The sequence below is a fragment of the Oncorhynchus tshawytscha genome, linkage group LG24 (genome assembly GCF_018296145.1).
Source record: "Oncorhynchus tshawytscha isolate Ot180627B linkage group LG24, Otsh_v2.0, whole genome shotgun sequence".
Lineage (NCBI taxonomy): Eukaryota > Metazoa > Chordata > Actinopteri > Salmoniformes > Salmonidae > Oncorhynchus > Oncorhynchus tshawytscha.
The window spans coordinates 21,899,945-21,923,706 of NC_056452.1; the positions used below are offsets into that span (position 1 = coordinate 21,899,945).

General features: G+C 46.1%; 1 protein-coding gene and 1 pseudogene across 1 annotated transcript; both read left to right on the plus strand.

Annotated features, from left to right (window-relative positions):
- The first annotated feature begins 1,884 nt into the window (after positions 1–1,884).
- On the plus strand, positions 1,885–16,599 carry LOC112223420 (synaptopodin 2-like protein). The gene is made up of 5 exons (XM_042305531.1): positions 1,885–2,152; positions 6,655–6,806; positions 7,537–7,761; positions 7,868–8,316; positions 11,487–16,599. The coding sequence occupies exons 1-5, from the start codon at positions 2,051–2,053 to the stop codon at positions 14,156–14,158; spliced, it is 3,600 nt and encodes a 1,199-aa protein (XP_042161465.1). The 5' UTR covers positions 1,885–2,050; the 3' UTR covers positions 14,159–16,599.
- A 1,898-nt stretch (positions 16,600–18,497) lies between these two features.
- The window catches only part of LOC112223419, an 11,056-nt pseudogene continuing 5,791 nt past the window's right edge, over positions 18,498–23,762 (plus strand).

Genomic DNA, 23,762 nt, shown 5'->3' on the forward strand with positions numbered 1-23,762 from the left:
ACTGTCGCAATAGATTTGAATCGCTGCTCTGGTAGACTTAAACAGAGACAAGCAATTCATGTCAAACAGAAAATACAGAACTATTATTATTTCAGACCAAAAAGTGTGTAGTATTCTAGATATTGTACAATCAAACTGAAAATGTGATTCCATCATGAAATAATGGAACACTTGTGGGTTGCGGACGGGACAGTAATAAATATGAACAGCACTGCATTACCAAAGCTGGTATCACGTGTCGCATTTCCATTGAGGATTTATCCCAGGCTCCGATTTTTCTGTTTCATCTACACGCACCCATGTCTCGCTGGGCCGTGGGTCCGGTGGACTTTGTGCCAAGGCAAGACCCTGAATACTTTTAACCTTTAATTTACACAACAATGACTAACTGTGAACTTTAACACCTCACAAAGCAACAGTCTTTCATGATGCAGAGGTTGTTGATTCTGCTCACCCCAAGTCTTTAATGTCAAACTACTGATGGAAAAACAGTAACACTGGAGCTTACACATCAACATAAAACACTGTCGGGAAAAGTCTCAAAAGGCTCCCCAAAGCAATACTGACCCGCTGTGACAGCGTGGTGTTAGCTCACTCTGTGAATGTGAATCACAATAAGTAGGCATATGCTCTTAAAAATATCCCTCCCTCCCCGTCTCTTCTCCTTCTCCCACTCCCTCTCCCCTCCCTCCCCTCCCTCTCCCTCTCCCTCTCCCTCTCCCCCTCTCCTCTCCTCTTCCTCTCCTTCTCTCCCCTCTCCCTCTCCCTCTCCCTCTCCTCTTCCTCTCCCCCTCCCTCTCCCCCTCATCTTCCTCTCCCCCTCCTGCTCCTCTCCTCTCCCCTCCTTTCCCCCTCCCTCTTCCAAACCTCTCCCCAACTCTCCTAGCCACCTCCCTCTCCTCTCCTCTCCCTTCCCCCTCCCCCCTCCCCCTCCCCTCCCACTCCTCTCCTCACCCTCTCCCCCTCCTTCTCCTTTCCCTCTCCTCTTCCTCTCCCTCTCCCACTCCCTCTCCCCCCCTCCTTCTCCTCTCCCTCTCCCTATCATCTTCCTCGCCTCTCCCCTCCTTCCCACTCCCTCTTCCAAACCTCTCCCCCTTCTCTCCTAGCCACCTCCCTCTCTCTCTCCTCTCTCCTTCTCCCTCCCCCCCCCCTCCCCCTCCCCCCTCCCCCTCCCACTCCTCTCCTCACCCTCTCCCCCCTCCTTCTCCTTTCCCTCTCCTCTTCCTCTCCCACTCCCACTCCCTCTCCCCCTCCTTCTCCTCTCCCTCTCCCTATCATCTTCCTCTCCTCTCCCCCTCCTTCCCACTCCCTCTTCCAAACCTCTCCCCAACTCTCCTAGCCACCTCCCTCTCCTCTCCTCTCCCTCTCTCCTCTCCCCTCTCCTCTCCTCTCCTCTCCCTCTCCTCTCCTCTCCTCTCCTCTCCTCTCCTCTCCTCTCCTCTCCTCTCCCTCTCCTCTCCTCTCCTCTCCTCTCCCTTCTCCTCTCCCCCTCCCTCTCCTCTCCTCTCCTCTCCTCTCCTCTCCCACTCCCTCTTTCCCTCCTATCACTCTCCCCCTCCCTCTCCTCTCCCTTCTCCTCTTGTGGCAGTTTGAGACAAAGCCTTGGAGAGGGCTGGATTGGTGATCAGGACAGTGTGCGAGGGGGCCAGAGGGTTATTTTGGGAAGATCTATCAGCATCCCTGGCTGGAGCTGCAGAGTGTCATGACACGTGTGGTGGATATAAAACACACACACACTCTCCTGCCCCCTTCCAGCCGACACAGCATTCCACTATTAGCAGACGGAAACCAGTCCCCCTCCCCATCTCTTTCTCTCTCTCTCTCTCTCTCTCTCGCTCTCTCTCTCTCTTTCTCTCTCTCGCTCTCCCCCCTTCCCTCTCAAACCCCCCTCTCTCTGGGTGGAGTAAGTGGGCGGGGTCACAGAGGAAGCATGTCAGACCAGTGAGACATACACATACACATACACATACACAGAGCAGTTGGAAGAAGCAGAGAGACATACACTCCGTGTGCAGTGTGATTCAGCGTGTATGTGTGTTACTGAGTAGTGATGGTAGCAGAGGAGGTGGTGGTCACTCTCTCAGGAGGGGCTCCATGGGGCTTCAGACTGCAAGGAGGAGTAGAGCAGCAAACACCACTACAGGTGGCCAAGGTACAACGTGTGTGTGTGCATGTGTGTGTGTGCATGTGCGTGTGTGCATGTGCGTGTGTGTGTGTGTGTGTGTGCGTGTGTGTGTGTGTGTGCGTGTGTGTGTGTGTGTGTGTGTGTGTGTGTGTGTGTGTGTGTGTGTGTGTGTGTGTGTGTGTGTAATATAGAGTGGGGTATGGGCAGATCCTGGAGTAACAATTGCAGGAACAGCTGTTGTATATAAATGGTGGTGTGTTCTCTCCATGTTGTATGTTTCTTGGTGTTCATGTGTGTTTCATCTCTGTGTTTTAATGTGTGTGTGTGTGATAGGAATTATTACAGTATGTTATCTCTCTCAGTGTAGTATACCATTAAGACAAGATAAAACCACTCTAAGAGCAGAGGAATTGACGGCATGCTCTCTAAGTGGACACACTCACAGAGACACGTTGGTGTTGACATGGCAGAATGCATTTAATCTAATCAGAAAAGATATTGTAGAAATCTGGGCTGCATGTAGGGCTCCTGCGTGGCACAGTGGTCTAAGACACTGTATCTCAGTGCTAGAGGAGTCACTACAGTCCCTGGTTCGATTCCACTCTGTATGACAGCCGGCCTTGATTGGAATTCCCATAAGGCGGTGCACAATTAGCCCAGCCTTAGAGTTTGGCCGGGGTTGGCCATCATCATAAATAACAATTTGTTCTTAACTGACTCGCTCAAATTGGCTTAGTTGTTAGTACTGGGTTAGATAAATGGATCGTTCACAGCTCCAAATCTCAGGGCTGTTGGCATCGAGATTATCCTTGTAGCTCAGTTGCTTGTGCTTGTGACACCAGGGTAGTGGGCTTGATTCCCGGGACCACTTACACATAAAATGTTTACATTTTATTTGACATTACATTTCTCTGTAAGTTGCTTTGCAAAAAAGTATCGGCTAAATGGCATATATTATATTATTGCCGAGATACCCGTGAATCTTTTAACCCCTAAACTGCTCTGCAGCTGACACTGAACTACCAGCCTGTCGCATGTGTGCTATTCTATTCTATTCTCTTCTACTATATTATATTTCCTTCTATTCTATTCTCTTCTATTCTATTCTCTTCTATTTTCTCCTACTTTGTTATATTTTCTTCTATTCTCTTCTATTCTATTCTCTTCTATTCTATTCTCTTCTATTTTCTCCTACTATATTAGATTTTCTTCTATTCTCTTCTATTATATTCTCTTCTATTCTATTCTCTTCTATTTTCTCATACTATATTATATTTTCTTCTATTCTCTTCTCTTCTATTCTATTCTATTCTCTTCTATTTTCTCCTACTATATTACATTTTCTTCTATTCTCTTCTATTTTATTCTCTTCTATTCTATTCTCTTCTATTTTCTCCTACTATATTAGATTTTCTTCTATTCTCTTCTATTCTCTTCTATTTTCTCCTACTATATTATATTTTCTTCTATTCTCTTCTATTATATTCTCTTCTATTCTATTCTCTTCTATTTTCTCCTACTATATTAGATTTTCTTCTATTCTTTCTATTCTCTTCTATTTTCTCCTACTATATTATATTTTCTTCTATTCTCTTCTATTCTATTCTCTTCTATTCTCTTCTATTTTCTCCTACTATATTAGATTTTCTTCTATTCTCTTCTATTCTATTCTCTTCTCTTCTATTCTCTTCTATTATATTCTCTTCTATTCTATTCTCTTCTATTTTCTCCTACTATATTATATTTTCTTCTATTCTCTTCTATTATATTCTCTTCTATTCTATTCTCTTCTATTTTCTCCTACTATATTATATTTTCTTCTATTCTCTTCTATTTTCTTCTATTCTCTTCTCTTCTATTCTATTATATTCTCTTCTATTCTCTATTCTCTTCTATTTTCTCCTACTATATTACATTTTCTTCTATTCTCTTCTATTCTATTCTCTTCTACTATAATATATTTTCTTCTATTCTATTCTCTTCTATTCTATTCTCTTCTATTTTCTCCTACTATATTACATTTTCTTCTATTCTCTTCTATTTTCTTCTATTCTCTTCTCTTCTATTCTATTCTATTCTATTCTCTTCTATTCTAATCTATTCTCTTCTCTTCCATTCTATTCTCTTCTCTTCCATTCTATTCTCTTCTATTCTATTCTCTTCTCTTCTATTCTATTCTCTTCTATTTTCACCTACTATATTAGATTTTCTTCTATTCTCTTCTATTCTAATCTCTTCTACTCTATTCTCTTCTATTCACTTTTATTCTCTTCTCTTCTGTCTATTATCTTCTACTCTATCCTATCCTCTTCTCTTCTATCCTATTCTCTTCTATTATATTCTCTTCTATTCTATTATCTTCTACTCTATCCTCTTCTCTTCTATCCTCTTCTCTTTTATTATATTCTCTTCTATTCTCTTTTATTATATTCTCTTATATTCTATTCTCTTCTATTCTAGTCTCCTATATTCCATTCTCTTCTTTTATATTCTCTTATATTCTATTCTCTTCACTTCTCTTCTATTCTCTTCTATTTTCTTCTCTTCTATTATATTCTATTCTATTATATTCTCTTCTACTCTATCCTCTTCGATTCCCCTCCCTTCTCTTCTATTCTCTTCTACTCTATCCTCTTCTATTATATTCTCTTCTACTCTATCCTCTTCTCTTCTATTATATTCTCTTCTCTTATATTCTCTTCTATTCTCTTCTATTCTAGTCTGTTTTATTAGATTCTATCCTTTTGTGTTCTCTTCTATTCTAGTCTCTTCTATTCTATTCTCTTCTATTCTCTTCTATTCTATTCTAGTCTATTTTATTATATTATATTCTCTTCTATTCTTAATGTTAGGGTTAGGACTTGGGTAAGGGCATAGGTTAGGGTAAGGTTTAGGGTTAGGGGTTAGGAAAAATCACATTTTGAATGGGACTGAATTGTGTGTCCCCACAAGGTTAGTTGTAGAAGACCGTGTGTGTGTGTGAGAGAGAGAGAGGCCATTTTTCCATGGCCTGCTCCAGCTCCTCTTAAATGAGCTATTCTAATCCTGAGGACCTCTCTACTCCCAGCTGGGCTTATCTGAGGCATGTCTGCCCTCCACATAATCACACACACAGTCTCTGGTGCCGACCGGTAGAGGGGAAAAGCGGTGGGTAATGTACATGCTAATGCTAACCAGGCTAATTTGGCCTAACAGGTACATATTACTCACCATATAAAGTGTGTAAAAGGCAATATCCCTGGTTAGCTGCTCTGGCTGTGGGTTTGTCTAGGAATGTGGCTGGTTCTCCAACTGGGGTTTATTTCGGGGTGTATGGGCAACACATGGTGAATGTGAGGCATGCCCTCTGTCCACTGTGTGTACGGGGGGAGGCAGCTGTCAGAAATGATTCTGCTATGTGTCATCTGTCCACTGTTCTTTCTTTCTTTCCCTCACGCTCTCTCTTTCTCTCTCCACCTGTATATCTCTGCAAATCAAATCAAATCAAATCAAATTTATTTATATAGCCCTTCGTACATCAGCTGATATCTCAAAGTGCTGTACAGAAACCCAGCCTAAAACCCCAAACAGCAAGCAATGCAGGTGTAGAAGCACGGTGGCTAGGAAAAACTCCCTAGAAAGGCCAAAACCTAGGAAGAAACCTAGAGAGGAACCAGGCTATGTGGGGTGGCCAGTCCTCTTCTGGCTGTGCCGGGTGGAGATTATAACAGAACATGGCCAAGATGTTCAAATGTTCATAAATGACCAGCATGGTCGAATAATAATAAGGCAGAACAGTCTGCACCCTCTCTCTCCATCTTGCCTATTTATCTCTCTCTCTCTCCCTTTCTCTCCACCCCTCCCCTCTCTCTCCCCCTTTATATCTCTTCACCCCCTACCCTCTCTCTCTCTCTCTCTCTCTCTCTCTCTCTCTATCCCACCTATCTCTCTCTCTCTCTCTCTCTATCCCACCTATCTCTCTCTCTCTCTCTATCCCACCTATCTCACTCTCTCTCTCTCTATCCCACATATCTCTCTCTCTCTCTCTCTATCCCACCTATCTCTCTCTCTCTCTCTCTATCCCACCTATCTCTCATGCTTTCTGACAGATCCATGTATGTATAGGGCTTTGCTTCCACCCCTCCACCCTATTCAGTGATGGACAACTTCATGACATCATTGCCTAGTTTGTACCACCCTTCAGACTCCCCCCTCCCCTCCATAGCCCCGGACAGATGATGTCCTCATAACATAAATAGAAACTTGTGCAGGTCTTTCCCTACTGGCACTGACTTTGCTGATAGCTCCTTTATTGAGGGAAAATGTACTTCCTACGACTGTGATATGTTGTTGTCCCACCTCGCTATCTTAAGATGAATTCACCAACTGTAAGTTGCTCTGGATAAGTGTCTGTTAAATGACTAAAATGTAAAACATTTAAACCTCAGAAGTGTTCAGCTTTTGTCTCCCCCTAGTGGCTCTGTGACACTGCTCCCCACTCTGGGATTCCATGCTGCTGCATTGAGGCTGTGTGTGTGTGTGTGTTGCAGGTGCGACGGCGCAGTAAGGCGTGCCGGGCCGACCTGAGGGAGGAGGATGAGTTGGTTGCCATCGGCGACCATGTCTGTGCAGAGCTCAACCACGCTCAGGCGATGATGCTCATCGACTCCCATCGACACACTCTCAACCTCAGGGTCAAGAGGTCAGAGCATACAGGCATACACTCAACCTCAGGGTCAAGAGGTCAGATCATACGGGCATACACACAACCTCAGGGACAAGAGGTCAGAGCATACAGACATAGACTCAACCTCAGGGTCAAGAGGTCAGAGCATACAGACATAGACTCAACCTCAGGGTCAAGAGGTCAGAGCATACAGACATAGACTCAACCTCAGGGTCAAGAGGTCAGATCATACGGACATACACACCAGTGCAATTCTACACAATGTCCTGCAATCCTACACATTTTGCCATGTCTTATGCCTTGTTCTTATGCTATCTGAGTAAATCAAACAATAAAACAAAATCAACGGAGGCCCAAAGCCATGACATTTTTACAATGTTTGATTCTCCCTGACTGTCTAGTTTTTAGTGATTGTTAGTTTCTCCATTATAATTTCTACGTACTTTACATCTGGTTTTAGTCTTTTTAGTTTACACTGAAAACGTTTCACCATCCGGCAAATTACCCCCCCACCTCCCCCCATCCAAAACTTTTCTTTTCTTTTTCCATCTCAGTAGTGGCGGAGGAGGGTTTTTCAGTGGCGGCCACGATTTAGTCCCGGCGGTGCGCCACTGCTAAATGCATATAGGGGATACACTGTACACATACACTAGACCTATACAAGTAGACCGTAGAATAAGCAACGCAGACACATACATAGACACACACACACAGCCTGGCTATCTCGTTCTCTTTCTGTCTCCAGGTCTGGGTTCCACTCTGTGGTCCTGCCGGGTCGGATACACACAGCCACACACACTGACGGGCCTGCCTGCTTCACCCTCACCTCCCCCCCTGACAGTGAGGCCTATTATGGAGAGACGGACAGCGATGCGGACACACACACACACCGCCGCCAGCGACACACTCCTCCGGATGCGCGCTCTCCCGGTCGCCAGCAGGAGGAGGCGGAGACTTCGGAGATAAGCGGGTATGAGACAAGAACAAAACAGAATCATCCCCAACCTTGTTGGTTTGTACGATGACATCACCATGACCCACCCAATCCCTCTCTCTCTCTCTCTCTCTCTCTCAAGGTATGAGAGCGCTCCAGATGGGGGCGTTTCCCTGCAGGGGACCTGGGAGCAACTACCCACACTGGGAAATGGGGGGATCCAACAGTGGGAGCAACCAACGGGATCAAGAACAGGGGGGTTTCAACCTGGAGTACCACGCAGGGAGGTGGTCTACCAACCCCAAACCCAACCCCCGCAGGCCCGGCCAGAGTGGACCCACCCAGCCCGGCCCGTCCTACACCATGCGCAGGGGGAGCCGGTGGTGGGAGGAGAGGTGGAGGGAGACAGTGGGTTCCAGGAGGCAGGGGGGGGTGTGGTTCTGGCCTGCTCACCCCTGGTGTCTCCAGAGCGGGCTAGAGGAGCCATGATGCTGGGCTCCAGCTCTCAGATGGTTCCCATGGTGGGCGCCCAGCTGACCCCTCTCAGTGATGAACTGTCTGCTACGTACAAGGAAAAGGCCCGGCAAGCCAGTGAGTACACTATACCAGATACCCTGCACACTATACACACTACAGCCTACATGTGAACTCTTCAGCTGCTCTGCAACGCCTGTGGGATTGTCTGTTAGTGTCTGTGAGTGTATGGGAGTAAATGTGTCTGGTTAAGGGCTTGTAAGTAAAGCATTTCACGGTAAAGTCTACACTTGTTGTATTCAGCGCATGTGGAAAATAAAGTTTGATTTGATTTGAGAGAGGGGGATATTTCCTGTTGCTGTCATCTCATGAATCAAAGCGTCCCTCTCCTATTTTCCTATTTCTGTCTCTCCTGTCAGTATTCTAAGCCCTGGTCTCATCCAGAAGATTTATGGTGGGACAGCTAGCATTCCCCTCTGGCCTTGACGGACACACGGGCACAACTGACCTCACATTTAGTGATCCCCACAGCTGAATATGCCATGGCTGATGGGAGCAGAGGGGATGGGGGGGGGCAGCAAACCTGATCAATTATACCCTATTTACTTGAAAATCAGGTTTCAACTCCATGTCAAAAATGGCATTCTTCCCATGCAGCTAGACATAGGGATCTGACCTGCTTAGATGACTACATGAATCTATTAACTCATGAATGATGTAACTTTCCTCACAGCTGTCTACCTCATTCTGAACTATAGCAGCTGATGGTGCTCCCTGGCACGGTGTTATCCTGCTGAGCTAAAGCCTTGGCATAAGCTTTAGTAGCTAATGCAAGTCTTCAGGTTTCAGGCAAGGTTACATCTTGGACAGAGAGACAATAGTGACAGTGAGAACTGGCCTTACTCACATCACACACACGCACGCACACACACACACGCACACACACGCACACACACACATACGTACGCATGCGCGCACACATACACGCACGCACACACTCACACACACACACACACACACACACACACACACACACACACACACACACACACACACACACACACACACACACACACACACACACACACACGCTCTGGAGCATGTACAAGGTTGATGTGTGGAAATATTTTGCAGATCTGAGTGGGTGAAGGACGGGGAGAACCCCATGGACAGTGTGTGTGTGTGTGTGTGTGTGTGCCCAGACATCTGTCAGACAGACAGGAATAGGGGATGACATCATGTGTTGGTTTGGGATAGAAGAAGAGAGAGAGAATGAGAGAGTGACACAAAAGAGGAGAGTGGGGGGATGGGAAGGAAGGAGAGAGAGGAGAGAGAGATAGCAGAGAGAGTTGTTATCCTACCTAGAATACAACTGGTCACTTTCCACCTACCTGAGAATGTGTGTGTGAGGGTTAGAGAACACACACACTTGGAGACATGAGGAACTTCACATCTTCAACGGGTTCGGACCCTGATGAACACTCCGTTATTCACACCATCTACGCTGGTAAGTCACACACACACACACACACACACACACACACACACACACACACACTGGAGGTGCTGAAGGTGTGGTAAGATACTGTTACTGGACAGGAGGTGTTTTCTGCTGATGGTTCTGGGTGTTTTTAGTGAGAAATGAAATATGTTTGCTGATGGTGGGTAATATTGCTGGTGGGTAATATTGCTGGTTGGGTAATATTGCTGGTTGGGTAATATTGATGGTTGGGTAATATTGATGGTTGGGTAATATTGGTGGTTGGGTAATATTGCTGGTGGGTAATATTGCTGGTTGGGTAATATTGATGGTTGGGTAATATTGATGGTGGGTAATATTGCTGGTTGATGGTAATTGTTGGTGATGGTTGGTTGTAATATTGATGGTTGGGTAATATTGATGGTTGGGTATATTTATGGTTGGGTAATATTGCTGGTGGGTAATATTGCTGGTTGGGTAATATTGATGATTGGGTAATATTGATGGTTGGTGGTGGGTAATATTGCTGGTTGGGTAATATTGATGGTTGGGTAATATTGATGGTTGGGTAATATTGATGGTTGGGTAATATTGATGGTTGGGTAATATTGATGGTTGGGTAATATTGATGGTTGGGTAATATTGATGGTTGGGTAATATTGCTGGTTGGGTAATATTGATGGTTGGGTAATATTGATGGTTGGGTAATATTGCTGGTTGGGTAATATTGCTGGTGGGTAATATTGATGGTTGGGTAATATTGCTGGTTGGGTAATATTGATGGTTGGGTAATATTGCTGGTGGGTAATATTGATGGTGGGTAATATTGATGGTTGCTGCTGGTCGACTCTGTCTTTGTGTTTCTGCCAGTCAAGGCTGCTGTGTGTCTCTCCTGCCCTGTATATGTTTTCTGTTACTGATGTCGACTGGTGGTTGGATAAGAGAAACCTGGACTGATTCCTCTCTTTAGATACAGTAGATGCGTTATGAGCTGTGAGGTTTCAGTTAGTCTGTGATTCCTGTCACTGTTTGAGTAGATGCACCAGCCTCATAGACGCCTCACCTAATCCCCTGATCCCTTCACTGGTGTATGTGTGTGTGTGTGTGTGTGTGTGTGTGTGTGTGTGTGTGTGTGTGTGTGTGTGTGTGTGTGTGTGTGTGTGTGTGTGTGTGTGTGTGTGTGTGTGTGTGTGTGGCTGTAAGTCATACTAACAGTATTTGTGTGAGGCTATTTCTGAGGGCTGAGTTCATTTATAAAACGGCTGAAATATCTCCATCTCATACACCAAATACAGACAGACAGACAGACAGACAGACAGACTATCTGGGCGCTGCTCAACTGGGGAGTATGGGGAAATCAGAGCTTTGAGCCCCCAGCACACTCTCCTGTCTGTCAGGGTTGAGCCCTGCCCACCCCTCACTGGCTGATGGTGTCACCCATCATGGTGTCATCATGGATTTGAGTGACATTCCAGATGCTGTCAATCACTCCCAAACAGGCTTTTATGTTTCTAACCAGAATTTTCTTATTCATTACAGTTACTTATGTAATCCTCTGTTCTCTCTTTCTCTCTCCCCCACTTCTCCCCCTTCCTCCCGCCCCTCCCCCTTCTCCCGTCCCTCCCCCTTCCTCCCGCCCCTCCCCCTTCCTCCCGCCCCTCCCCCTTCCTCCCGCCCCTCCCCCTTCCTCCCGTCCCTCCCCCTTCCTCCCGCCCCTCCCCCTTCTCCCTTCCCTCCCCTTCCTCCCGTCCCTCCCCCTTCCTCCCCTCCCCTCCCCCTTCCTCCCGCCCCTCCCCCTGTCTCCCAGAGCTGCAGAGAGGAGAGAGTGTGGTAGACAGGCAGGTGAAAGAGGCTCGTACTAAATGTCGTTCCATCGCCTCCCTGCTCACCGACGCTCCGTACTCCAACTCCAAAGGAGTTCTCATGTTCAAGAAGAGACGCCAGCGTGCCAAGAAGTTCACCCTCACCTGTTTTGGCCGCGCGGAGGGGGAGGTGGGTGCTGAGACTGGGGGAGAGACGGAGGGGGAGGTGGGTCCTGAGACTGGGGGAGAGACGGAGGGAGAGGAGGAGGAGGGGAGTTCCTTCCCCTCGGGTTCAGAGGTGGATGAAGAGGGCTTTGCTGGAACCTTTGACCCCACCTGGGACAGCGAATACCTGGACATGCTGGATAGGAGGAGTTCTGCCTGCCCCTCCACCTATAACTCAAGGCCCCAAACACCAACTAATCAGAGCTCAGGGTTGGATTCCTTGGCCTATCAGAGCCCAGAGATGAACATGTCATTCAATCAGGGGTCTGAGATGAATGCCCCAGCCTATCAGAGCCCCGGGCTGGACTACATAGCCTATCAGGGGAAAGAGACAAAGCAGTATGAGCAGCAAAGGAAATTGGCCACTCCTGTCACCTACAACTCTGCCCCTAACACCTCCCTGACTGCAAGTTTGTCCAATGGGGGCTCAGCAGGGATGAGTCAGGCCAGTGTGGTTCTGACTTCCCCCTCTCACACCCCTATCCCCCCCCAGCCTGACCTAAACACTAACCCTAACCCGCCTGGGGGAATCCATAACCGCACGGCACGCCCCTTCACCTCAGGCCTCGCCCCATCTCGCCCCCCTGCCAGCCGTGTCATCTTCCGACCCGTCCAGCCCACTCCTGGCTTAACAATGGTTTCCAAACCCACTGCTGCGGTATCCATGGTAACCATCGCCCCCCCTCGCCCTTCAGGGGCGCCCGAGGCCAGGAGAGCGGTCTCCAGTACCTCCCTCTACATCCCCCCTAGACCTACTGAATCCATCCTCTCTCCTCCTCCTCTTGTTCTCTCTCCTCCATCCTCTCATACCTGCACTCCCTTTCAGCCTTTCCCTTCTCCCTCGGTCCATACTGCCACCTTCTCTCCTTCTTCTGACTGCTGTTCTCCTTCTCATTATCCTCCTCAACCCACCCAACACTTCTGCTCCTTGACTGCTCCTCAACCATTCTCTCCTCCTCCTGCCCCCATTCAACACTTCTCTACTCCTAGTCAACCTTTCTCCCCTCCTCCTCCTCATGCCCCAGTCTATCCATCCTCTGCCATGGCTGCCCAGCCCTTCTCTCCTCCTTCTTCCTCTAATCAACCCTTCTCTCCATCCTCTGCCACACCTTACATTCCCTCCCTTGCTCAGACCCAACCCCCTCCTCCCTTGACCTTCAACTCCTATGTCTCTATGACAAACCCTGCCATGGTGACCCCCTCCACTGCCCAGACCCCTGCCTCTGATTCATTGTCGTCCCGTGAGCAGCGTATCGCCGTCCCCGCCTCCAGAACAGGCATTCTCGCGGAGGCGCGTCGTCGCAGCAACAAGAAGCCTATGTTCCGTCCTTCTGTGGAGAACAAGAAGGACGTGTCTCCCAACCCGGCCCTGCTGGAGCTGCTCCAAAACCCGGATGCACCGACCAGGATAGGCCCAGGCCCCATGGGGCCTAGTGGAGGAGTTAGTGGGGAGGCTGGAGGTGAGTCAGGCCCTGAAGAGGACTGGTTGAAGCTGGGGGCTGAGGCCTGTAACTTCATGCAGGCACAGAGAGGCTCCAAGCCCCCTCCTGTGGCCCCTAAACCCCAGCCTCCTCCACAGGCACCCCAGCTAGCAGGGAAGGGGGGTCAGCTGTTCGCCCGTAGGCAGAGCAGGATGGATCGCTATGTGGTGGAGACCCCCTCCTCGCCCCAACCCGGTCCCGGGCACCCCCGCCAGCCCTCTCCCACACCCTCCCTCCCCTCTCAATTCAAATACTCCTCCAGCTGCAGAGCCCCCCCCCCCATCAGCTACAACCCCCTCCTCTCCCCCTCCTGCCCTCCCCAGGCCCAGCGCCAGAGGGCGGGGGTAGTAGGACAGGGTGGGGGTTCAGCGGGGCATAAAGCCGCCCCTGGGGGTCAGAAGGCTCAAGGCATCAAGGCTCTGGACTTCATGAGTCACCAGCCCTATCAGCTAAACTCCTCCCTCTTCAGCTACGGGGGCGGGACTCCCCAGGGCCAAAACAAGATGCCACGTGTGTATGAGGTCAAACGTTTCTCCACACCACCTCCCACAGGCCCCGCCCCTACTGTCATCATCCCACGGTCAGCGACCACACTAGGAGAACCGATGTGGAGGTCTGATGTCATTTCTCTTCCCCCAACAGCCACTTCCTGCTACCAATCACTCTCTACCCCCCCCTACCAACCTCAGCCCCAGTGGGTCCCTCCTACTCCAGCCCCCACAGGCCCCCTCCCGCAGCTCCCGAGCTTCTCCTCCGTCCATGTCCCTAACCCTAACCCCTACCCCTCCCAGGCCCACGCCCCCCAACAAGGTAACAGTCAGTTTAAGAGTGCCCCTGATCTGAGCCCTTTGGCCCACACCCCACCTCGCCCCGCCTCCACGCAGCCCTCCAGAGTGCCTCGCCCCAAATTCAGCACCTCTAACTTGGGTCTGCAACCTAGCGTCTGGCGCCCCGGATCCCCCATGACCTAAGACAACACACTATAGACTGGCTCTGGAGAAATCCCAGCTTGCAAATTTGGTTCCTTGGAAGTTGTGGGAACGTACGTTTTTGGTTTACCATTGGTTCTGGGAACGAAGCCGGTAAAACTGAAAGTTTTTTAAACATTCTGATAACGGAAGTAAACATTTTGCCTGTTCTGGGAAGGTACGCTTTTAGTTTGCAGGGAGGTTTTGAGAACATTTTATTCTGGTTCCCCTGAAAGTTTTCCTAGGAGGTTTTGTTATCGTTCTTAGAACAGAAATGATGGGTTCTTTGAAGGTAATTAAATCAAGTTTTGAGAACATTATCTAAATGTTGTGAATGTTTTAAACAAAATGTTAAGGTTATTTCAATATGATGGAATAACTTCCTTAACATTTTCACTGAATGTTTCAATAAGACTGCGAGAATAGTTCGTTAAGAACTCCAAGCACAGATAAGACAAATGGAAATGTATTTGCTAAGGCATAAATCACGCAAACACATGCATTTTTTTATTGTGGCACGGTGTCAGTGAGATTCAAACCTATGATCTTCTGTTCTCTATCTATGAAATGAATCTACTTCGCCACCAGGATGGAGCTAGCATGTTTTTTCTACTTGTTTAAAAAAAACTCATGTTCATTGTAGTCTACACAAACAGACCCCATTTCAAAGAAAACAAACATTCATTCAAGTGTGGCCAATTATCGGGCACGGCTAACACACCTGAGGAGAGAGAGAGAGTTGACGCGGAATGTATTTGTTTTAAAACGTTATTAATGTTTTCTTGTGGTTTTTAGCAAACGTTTTCTTAATGTTCTGAGAACATGACTTTGAATAGAAACATGAGCAAACCTTCAGACGACGTTATGCTGAAGTACTAAAAATCCCGCAGGAGAATATTGTTTGTTAACGTTTTCTGAATGTTCTGAGAACATGACTTTAAATAGAACCATGAGGAAACCTGTAGGAAACATTATTCTGAAATATTGAAATTCCTGCAGAAGAACGTTGTTACTAAACATTCTCTGAACTATTTGAAAACATTCCCAGTTGGAGAACGTTCCTAGAACATTACCAAAAGTGTCATTAAATGTAACCATGTTTCAACTTTTAGAAAACATTTATTTAAAGTAACGAAATACCAAGAAAATAACGTTATTTCGTCAAGTTCCTTAAATCTGCTCGGAATGTTCCAAAGCCAAGCAACCATCCTGCACCATTCCCAGAATGTTGTGCTAATGTTGTATGCCAAATAACCATAGGACAACTATGATCTCACGTTTTGGACTGACAAACTATTGGTCTTTGTCAGTCCAAAAGAGATGTTAGTATTGTGCATTGCATAATTTACCTAAGAATGAAAATCAGAAGTCTATCCACTACTCACCTGTTTGAATACTTTGAAGTGTCTTTGGTCTGGGGTTTTCTTGATCACATTCTTTATTTTATAGACTTCCTGTTTGGACACCATTGTAGCTCTTGGTTCACACCAGCCTTGTCATCACCATTCCTTCTTCTGATAATTTGACCTCCTCTGCTTCGCCTGATAAAAAATATTATTTGATCTAGTTGATATAGTTGATATAGTTGATATAGAATATAGTTGATATGTATGAATATATGAATATGAATGTAAAATAAGTATTTTATAACACGATCTAAAATGTCAGACAAAGAGAGCGAGAAACACGGATAGGGAGAGAAAATGGGACTTGATATGTAGTTTAATAAAACAAAATTGAATGCGTTGGGAATGACAGAATAAAGTTGAAAATAAAGAAGGATAAACAGATAAAAGTGAGGATGTGCTAAAGAGAGATTGAGCAGAGGAGAGATGGAGGAGAGGAGAGATGGATGAGAGGAGAGATGGATGAGAGGAGAGAAGCTAGAACATCCGTCCTAAGACAAACTGTAGGCTAATGCTGACTTGTAAAAGGATGGTCTACATGCCTGCTGTGTGCTTCCATTGTGACTTTAGCTAAGGGGCCTAATACAGTCTCGGGGAGTGCAGGAGACCGGGGTTCAACATCCAGTTGGTCACATGAAGGCCTGAATCTGAACCAAAGAGCTGACTCTATAGGAGAACAATACTGTACTCATCTATGAAGCTACCAGCACGCAGTGCCAACCTCCTCCTTTTTCATGTTATTTTTGTCATGATTATTGTGAGTATATTATTATTATGAATATTATGAAATAGCCTGTGTTTTTCTTTCTTGCTTCATATAAATGTGTCAGTGCATTGCACAGTAGTACACTCTGTATCAGGATGTGTTTGTTTGGTGGTTTTTCCTTTGCCTTTCCCACTTCCTTATTGTGATAAGAAAGGGAGGGGAGGGAAAGGAAGGGAGGAGATAGCAGGGAGGTTTTGTCTGATTGATGTGAGAGCTGAGCTGTTCAGTTGGTGTTCTGTAGTTCAGATGAATAAAAAACAGATGTGAAACTCTCCAGCCGTCTGTCTGTCTGTCTGTCTGTCTGTCTGTCTGTCTGTCTGTCTGTCTGTCTGTCTGTCTGTCTGTCTGTCTGTCTGTCTGTCTGTCTGTCTGTCTGTCTGTCTGTCTGTCTGTCTGTCTGTCTGTCTGTCTGTCTGTCTGTCTGTCTGTCTGTCTGTCTGTCTGTCTGTCTGTCTGTCTGTCTGTCTGTCTGTCTGTCTGCCTGTCTCTGCCTATGTCTCCAGCATCATGCCCACCTCCAATAGGACTGGGTAAGAGAGACGAGGTAGGTAGGAGTTATATTATAATCATCATCTGGGACAGTTCCTGCCGTCATCCACAAGGTGGTGTTGCTTCGTTATTACAGTGAGCTCAGTCACAGTCTCATCATAGGGTTATGATGGATCGCTTACAGAAAAACCACATGAGTTTCACATGTGAACACATGTGAAGTGTTCCAAAAACACGTGTTCATGTGCTCACACGTGATCTTATGTGACGTTAATGTGATAACGTGTGACAACATGCGAAGCCTCGTGATAACATATAACTACACACATGAAAGCGTGATCATGTGAAATGTTCCAAAAACACGTGTTCATGTGAAAAAAAGTGAAATTTCATGTGAAATCATGTGATTTTCCACATGTGAAATAGTGTGTTTTTTCTCTAAGGGATGAATATAATCATCAAACAAACCCTTTCACTAGGTTGCTAGCTGCCTTCGTGGGTGTTTTATTATCATCTCTATGTTGAAGACTGTAAACTGTGTTCCAAATTCCTTGACCATGTTCTGTCAGTCACCATCCCAGAGCTGTGAAACCCTACCTACCCCATGCTGGATCGCTATCTTTAGCCTCAAACTTTAGCCTCATCATCTGATCCCAGGGTGAGGTGAGGGCTGTGTGTCAGGGTTCTTCTGCTGCAAAGCAAAATGGCTGTTGTCGCATGACTCAGGTGAGTGGTAACCCAAACAATGTCAAGTATGTTGTGTCTGAGGAGAAAACACTAACGCTAATCTTTATCACGAGAATGGCTACACTCCTACTGGTTGATAACTGGTAATGCACTTAGCTCTCTCCCCTGACATTAGGCCTTCGCACGAGCGCGCACGCACACACACACACACACTGCCAGGAGGGCCTCTCCTATTTTTAGTCCTGTTGATCTCCAGTCATCTGGTTGAGTGCTGAGTGCTGGACTCTAAACACTAATTTTTACAATGTGATCAGAGTAAAGACATCAGAAGAACTACCCCCCACCCCCACCCCCCACCCCACCAACACACACACTACCTGATCACCATCATGGGGCTACTATCCAGTCCCTGCAGTCATAGGTCTTCAGTTATGCCATACATTCTCATAAATCTGAGTCAGGTTTAGAGTTGGTGCTAGGTTTATGGGTCAGGGGTTAGAGGACAGGGTTGAGGGTTAGCTTTGAAATAGGTCATTAAAGTCGGATGCATAGTAAATTCTCTATTGATGATTAGACACTAGCTCTGTCTCACTCTGTCCCCCTTTCTCTCTCTCTCTACCCATATCTCATTATCTCACTCTCTTTCTCCCTCTCTTTCAGTATGCTCTCTCTCTCCCTCCCTCTCTCTCTCTCTCTCTCTCTCTCTCTCTCTCTCTCCCTCTCTGTCTGTCTCTGTCTCTCTCTCTCTCTCTCTCTCTCTCTATGTGGTCAGTTGTGTAACATAGATCTGAGTGATGTGGGGACATACTTGTTTATTCTAAAGGTATAAACAGGTGAACTGGACACTTCACTATGGTGAGAAACACAGTCCTCGGGGAGCGAAGGGAAGGGGGCTAAGTGATTATCTTTCTCTATCCACTATTCTGTCCTCCCTCCCTCTTCAAACTACACCCCCCTCCCCCGTTCTATACTGGTCTATACATAGACCCCGGGAGCATCTGAGACAATATCAGTCTCCTCGTAGACCCTTAAGCAGCTCCCACCCACCCAGGCTTCCGTAGCCCAGCTCCTACACTGTCTCTTGGGTGTACAGGAGGGTAGGCACTGGGATACTTTCTGGAATACTTTCAACTCTTCTTCTCCTCCTTGAACATTATTTTCTTCTTCTCTAATTCCTGAGAATTCTCCTGAGGTAAGGCTACATTTGTGACATCACCTCCTACCAGTTGGTAGAGCAGGATGTTTGTAACACCATCATAGTGGGTTTATTTCCTAGGACCAGCCATACATAAAACATATGCACACATTCCTGTAAGTCGCTTTGAATAAAAGCTTCTGCTAAATGGCATCTATTATCTGGGGGTGATAATAATGGACTGATGCAGGTGTAATTGTCAGCCAGGTACGGACAAGCTCACTGTTAAGGAATGAATTGGGCGATCTACTGGTTTTAGATTTGATTCAACATGGGTTTATGCCGTGCAAGGCCTGCACTGTGCTGGGCTGGGCCCTGCTGGGCTGTTTCAGGTGTAATAGTCCTGGTCAGTGTGTGTCATGTGTCCTCCACGTACGGCAGCATGTCATATGTATCACAGCATACATTAATTCATATATTCATGGTATGGTATCAACTTACATGGCTTTCTAGCTATTGGTTAGTAGCTGCATGGATTTAGCCATTTATTCTTCAACACTCATCGGGTACAAACCATTCACATTTCATGTCCATCAGGCTGGAGTGGGTTTGGGATGTCGGTGGTATGATGAGGCATTCACGTTTCATGTCCATCAGGCTGGAGTGGGTTTGGGATGTCGGTGGTATGATGAGGCATTCACGTTTCATGTCCATCAGGCTGGAGTGGGTTTGGGATGTCGGTGGTATGATGAGGCATTCACGTTTCATGTCCATCAGGCTGGAGTGGGTTTGGGATGTCGGTGGTATGATGAGGCATTCACGTTTCATGTCCATCAGGCTGGAGTGGGTTTGGGATGTCGGTGGTATGATGAGGCATTCACGTGCTCGGAGTCGTCAGTCCGACATGATTCAAGTTCAAGTGCTTCTAAAATCAGAACAATTCTTCAACCAATAATAATTTACCCAGCTAACACATTTTGTTCTGAGAACCACGTGTTTCTCAGAGCTTGGTTGTCCTGAGGTTATTTTGCATTAACCTTCCAACAACTTTCTGGGAATGGTGTGGAATAGTTACTTGTCTTTGGAACATTCTCCACACATTCTCCACACATTCTCCACACATTCTCCACACATTCAAGAAACTTGACAAAAAAACTGTATTTTCTTGGTATTTCATTATTTTAACAGAACATTTCCTAAAAGTTCAAACATGGTTACATTTCATTTACATTTTGACAATGTTTTAGGAACGTTATTCAACTGGTTTGACATTGGGAATGTTCTCAAATAGTTCAGAGAACGTTACAAAAACAACTTCTGTGGGAATTTCAGTACTTCAGCATAACGTTTCCTACTGGTTTCTTCATGGTTCTATTTAGAATAATGTTCTCAAATTGTTCCAAGAATGTTCTTCTGTGGGAGCCACAGATGATGCAATCTCTATTGCACTCCACACTGCCCTTTCCCACCTGGACAAAATGAACACTTACGTGAGGACGCTATTCATTGACTACAGCTCAGCGTTCAACACCATAGTACCCTCAAAGCTCATCACTAAGCTAAGGATCCTGGGACTAAACACCTCCCTCTGCAACTGGATCCTGGACTTCCTGACGGGCCGCCCCCAGGTGGTGAGGGTAGGTAGCAACACATCTGCCACGCTGATCCTCAACACAGGAGCTCCACAGGGGTGCGTGCTCAGTCCCCTCTTTTACTCCCTGTTCACCCATGACTGCATGGCCAGGCACGACTCCAACACCATCATTGAGTTTGCAGACGACACAACAGTGGTAGGCCTGATCACCGACAACAATGAGACAGCCTATAGGGAGGAGGTCAGAGACCTGGCCGTGTGGTGCCAGAATAACAACCTATCCCTCAACTTAATCAAGACTAAGAAGATGATTGTGGACTTACAGGAAAAGGAGGACCGAGCACGCCCCCATTCTCATCGACGGAGCTGTAGTGGAGCAGGTTGAGAGCTTCAAGTTCCTTGGTGTCCACATCAACAACAAACAAGAATGGCCTAAACACACCAAGGCAGTCGTGAAGAGGGCACGACAAAGCCTATTCCCCCTCAGTAAACTAAAAAGATTTGGCATGGGTCCTGAGATCCTCAAAAGGTTCTACAGCTGCAACATCGAGAGCATGCAACCTGATTGGTTGCATCACTGCCTGGTACGGTAATTGCTCGGCCTCTGACCGCAAAGCACTACAGAGGGTAATGCATACGGCCCAGTACATCACGGGGGCCAAGCTGCCTGCCATCCAGGACCTCTACACCAGGCGGTTTCAGAGGAAGGCCCTAGCCACCCCAGTCATAAACTGTTCTCTATACTACCGCATGGCAAGAGGTACCAGAGTGCCAAGTCTAGGACAAAAAGGCTTCTCAACAGTTTTTACCCCCAAGCCATAAAACTCCTGAACAGGTAATCAAATGGCTACCCGGACTATTTGCATTGTGTGCCCCCCCCCAAACCACTCTTTTACGCTGCTGCTACTCTCTGTGTATCTTATATGCATAGCCACTTTAACTATACATTCATGTACATACTACCTCAATTGGCCCGACCTACCAGTGCTTCCAGACAGTGGCTAACTGGGCTATCTGCATTGTGTCTCGTCACCCACCACCCGCCAACCCCTCTTTTACGCTACTGCTACTCTCTGTTCATCATATATGCATAGTCACTTTAACCATATCTACATGTACATACTACCTCAATCAGCCTGACTAACCGGTGTCTGTATGTAGCCTCCCTACTTTTATAGTCTAGCTGCTGTATATAGCCTGTCTTTTTACTGTTGTTTTATTTCTTTACTTACCTATTGTTCACCTAATACCTTTTTTGCACTATTGGTTAGAGCCTGTAAGTAAGCATTTCACTGTAAGGTCTACTACACCTGTTGTATTTGGTGCATGTGACAAATATGATTGGATTTGAATCTCAGTACTTCAGCATAGCGTTTCCTACAGATTTCCTCATTGTTCTATCAAAGTCATGTTCTCAATTTGTTCCAACAACATTAAGAAAACTTAAACTAAATTAAAACCACAAGAAATCTTTAGTAATATTCAGAGAATGTTGTTAGAATGTTATTTAAAAACATTCCATTCTCAGCATCAACAAAACTATCTCTTCCTCTCTCTTGTTGAGTGTGTTCAGGTGCGTTGGCCACGCCCACTAATTGGCCACACCTGATCTTAATGAGTGATTGTTTCCTTTGAAATGGGGTCTGTTTGAATAGACTAAAATTAACAGCTTTGTAGGAGTAAAAAATACATGGTTTGCTAGCTCCATCCTGGGCTGCATTTACACAAGCTGCCTAATTCTGATCATTTTTACACTAATTGGTCTTTTGGCCAATCAGATCAGTACTTTTGTCAATAATTGAGCAAAAGATCAGAATTCAGCTGTCTGTGTACATGCAGCCCTGGTGGCGCAGTGGACTAATTACATGTCTAGAGAACAGAAGATCTTAGGTTCAAATTCCACAGATGCCTTGTCATAACACAAAATGAAAAGTGTTCACATGATTAATGCCCAAGGAAATTCATTTCCATGTGTCTTATCTGTGTGTGGAGTAAAACATGAAATAAGCTAGCAGTGTTATTAAAATCCTTATTGAAACATTGTGTGGAATTTATTCAAAAACCTACAAATAATCGATAATTTCCGTTTTCAAAGCGTTCATAATTTCTGTTCTCAGAGTGTTAATAAAACCTCCCTGGAAAACTTTCAAGGAGCCGGAGTTAAACATTCTTAGAAACTTCCTGCAAACTAAAAATAAAAGTTCCCAGAACAGGTAAAAGTCTTACTTCTGTTCTCAGAACATTTAGAAAACCTTACATTTTATCGGTCAGGAAATGTATTGCTTCGTTCCCACAACCAAGGTGAAAACAAAAACCAAAAACACATGTTTCCACAACTTACAAGAAACCAAATGTGCTAACTGGGTAGTTAGCTAGATAGTTTTCTCGATATGCTTGCTACCGTTGCTAATAATTAAGTTAGCTAGATAGTTTTCTTGCTTAATATTGACAATATGACATATTTGTCAATATATAACAAACTAGCTACATTATCCAGTTTGTAATGGTCATAAACTGATTTGTTATCATCTTTTGGTTGAAAAGGTCAGAGGTCAGTGGTAAAAATGAATTGGAGGGTCGTACAAAAAAAAACAACCAGTCAGAACTCCAAACGTCCGATAACTCCGACACCACGTGAACGTCTCACGAGAGAATTATGTTGGGAGTTCTAGGGGATGAGCTGGGTGTTTCGGGAATCGGGACGTGTGTGTTTGGGAATGTGCTGACTGATGACGTTCCCTGTCAGCTGTCCTCCCGGGAGATTTATCTGCAGCTAAAACAGGAATAGTGAGGGGGATAGAAGCCCCTCTGCTCTGGGTAATGGGACCCTCAGACCCCCAGGCCTTCAGCCTCACGTCCTCCTGAAGTTGGGGGACTTTTCCCCCACGCTAACCCATCAGGAGCTGCATAAACCCTGCATTCTCCCACCTTTCCCTGTCTCTACCCAGCGTACCCTGGTGTGATCAGGGTGTGTGTGTATGCATTTTTTGGTGTGTGTCAGTATGTGTGTGTGTCAGTGGGTATATGATGTGTGTGTGTGTGTGTGTGTCAGTGGGTATGTGATGTGTGTGTGTGTAAGTGGTAACAGTGACACTCAGGAACATGTAGTAATAATAGCTGCAGGGTGTTGGATTCCAGCAGGAGCTTCAGTTACAACAGATTAAACCCATCACATCAACTACAGTATGGAATACAGACCACAGAACCAGCCGCTCAAAGGCCCAGCACCACAGAGTAATGGCTCCCTAGAACCCCACCTTAAATCTAATGGTGTTGTGATCCAGCAAGCAGATGGAGAGAAGTGACCAACCACCCAGTCTTCAGTTGTGACACAGGAGGGGAAATGACCCACCATCATCATCACCATCATCATCCTTCTAATCAACAGTCTGTGATTGGCTGGTCATTTTAACTGTGTCTTTCTGATTGGTGTAGGCTGCAGGCATGCCTCTCTCGATTTCCGCCCACCCTAACAAGAGGAAGAAGGTCAACAAGATCATTACTGATCTGACCAACATCACCCAGGATGG